The 1,623-nt window shown below is 42.2% G+C and overlaps 1 protein-coding gene across 2 annotated transcripts in view; it reads right to left on the reverse strand.

Annotated features, from left to right (window-relative positions):
* TPTE2 (transmembrane phosphoinositide 3-phosphatase and tensin homolog 2) overlaps window positions 1-1,623 on the reverse strand; it is an 83,813-nt gene that overhangs the window by 15,107 nt on the left and 67,083 nt on the right. For both annotated transcript variants that reach the window (XM_011959002.1, XM_011958993.1), the window contains exon 12: window positions 348-409. In XM_011959002.1, the coding sequence (XP_011814392.1) occupies window positions 348-409 (62 nt within the window). The remainder of the gene's footprint in view (window positions 1-347; window positions 410-1,623) is intronic.

Consider the following 1,623-nt stretch of genomic DNA (forward strand, 5'->3'; position numbering starts at 1 on the left):
AAAATGTTGATATTGTATACATCATAAATTTTTTGCATTAATTTTTATTTTTTAAATATTGCATTAAAAGTCATTTATTTTAATTATTGCAATTTTTAGCATTCCCTTAAATTTTCACCTCATTGACCTCACTCTTGTCCCGGCCCAAAGAGATTCTTAAGTCAGCTACTAACTAGTGCATGTTAAACAAGAAAGTATCGAAAACAGAGTTTCTAAAAACTGCTTCTCTAATTACAATCTTACTAAGCATCATGACTAAAATAATCATCTTAACGTCCTACCAGTGATGTTTCAGAACTAGCAAACTCAATTTTCATAAGACAAAGTTTGTAGAACATCTTTCATACCTCTGCAGTTAAAAATATTTCGGAGGCAATAAGGAAGGCACAAATCATAGTTCCAGTTCTTCCTAGAAAAGAAAAGAAGTTAGTTCAAGGAACATACGTGGTATAAAAATACACTCAGAAATATTCAAGGAGTGCATTTTAAGTTGATTTTCTTTCTTTTTTTGAGACAGGGTCTTGCTGTGTTACGCAGGCTGGAATGCAGTCGCACAATCTTGGCTCACCGCAACCCCCACCTCACAGGTGAAAAATACGCAAATTACATTTACAGTAAAAATATCTCACCACCTGTCGACAAAAGACCACGATGAGGTTTTTACTAAATCTATAAGAAAGCAATGATTCATGTCTTTTATAATTTTTTTTGGATAATAGTAAAAAAGAAAAATTCCCAACTCATTTAGTACATTAATATAACTGATTCCAAAATTGCACAAATACAGTAGAAGATAACTTTACACCAGTCTCACATACAAATGTAGATTTAAAAATATACACATATTTTTAAAGTGAATTCAGCAATGTAGAAACACCATGTAGCAACACCAAGTGCCACTTCCCTTAAGGATGCAAAGATGTTTTTTCCAAGATGGCAGATGACAGGCTTTTAGCATGCCTCAGTCATTTGGCAATAGTAAGCAAGTACATAAAGACCAACTCTGTGAGCTTTAATTGAAGAAAGAAAATGGCAATTCCCGGGAATTACGAAGGACATCCCAGCTCCTGGGGAGGACAAGGCAGGCGAGCAGCCCCACGACAGCACTGGACTGACAGGAGAGTGGGTGGCGCCTCAGTGTGACAGGCAGACAGCCCCGTCTCATCCTTCCACCCGAGATCCGGGCCGCCGGCAGAGGAGGAGCTTGTTTCTCCCCAGCCTTGGAGCTAACTTGAGGGGAGACTTGGAGACTTTGTGAGGGAAAGACACAGAGAAACGCTGTCAGCATTTTCCCAAACCTGGACTGAGAGCAGGACAAGACTGGGGGATCTTCCCTATCGGGTTCCACCCAACTTGTGCCCCCAATCCCCTATCCCCAGGGCTGAGGAGGGAGCTCCCATCACTGTGCACGCTGGACATCAGCCCATTGCCTGAGGCAACAGAGAGCTCCTCCCAATAAACAAGGATCAAGTACGTAGCCAGCAGCTCTGGCAACAGCCAGCTCTTACCCATGGCGCCATCTACTGGCTGGTAGGTCAAACCACACAGGCAATATAAAACCTGCAGACGACGGCCGGGCGCGGTGGCTCAAGCCTGTAATCCCAGCACTTTGGGAGGCCGAGA

This window comes from Colobus angolensis, unplaced genomic scaffold (genome assembly GCF_000951035.1).
Source record: "Colobus angolensis palliatus isolate OR3802 unplaced genomic scaffold, Cang.pa_1.0 Scaffold113, whole genome shotgun sequence".
Taxonomy (NCBI): Eukaryota; Metazoa; Chordata; class Mammalia; order Primates; family Cercopithecidae; genus Colobus; species Colobus angolensis.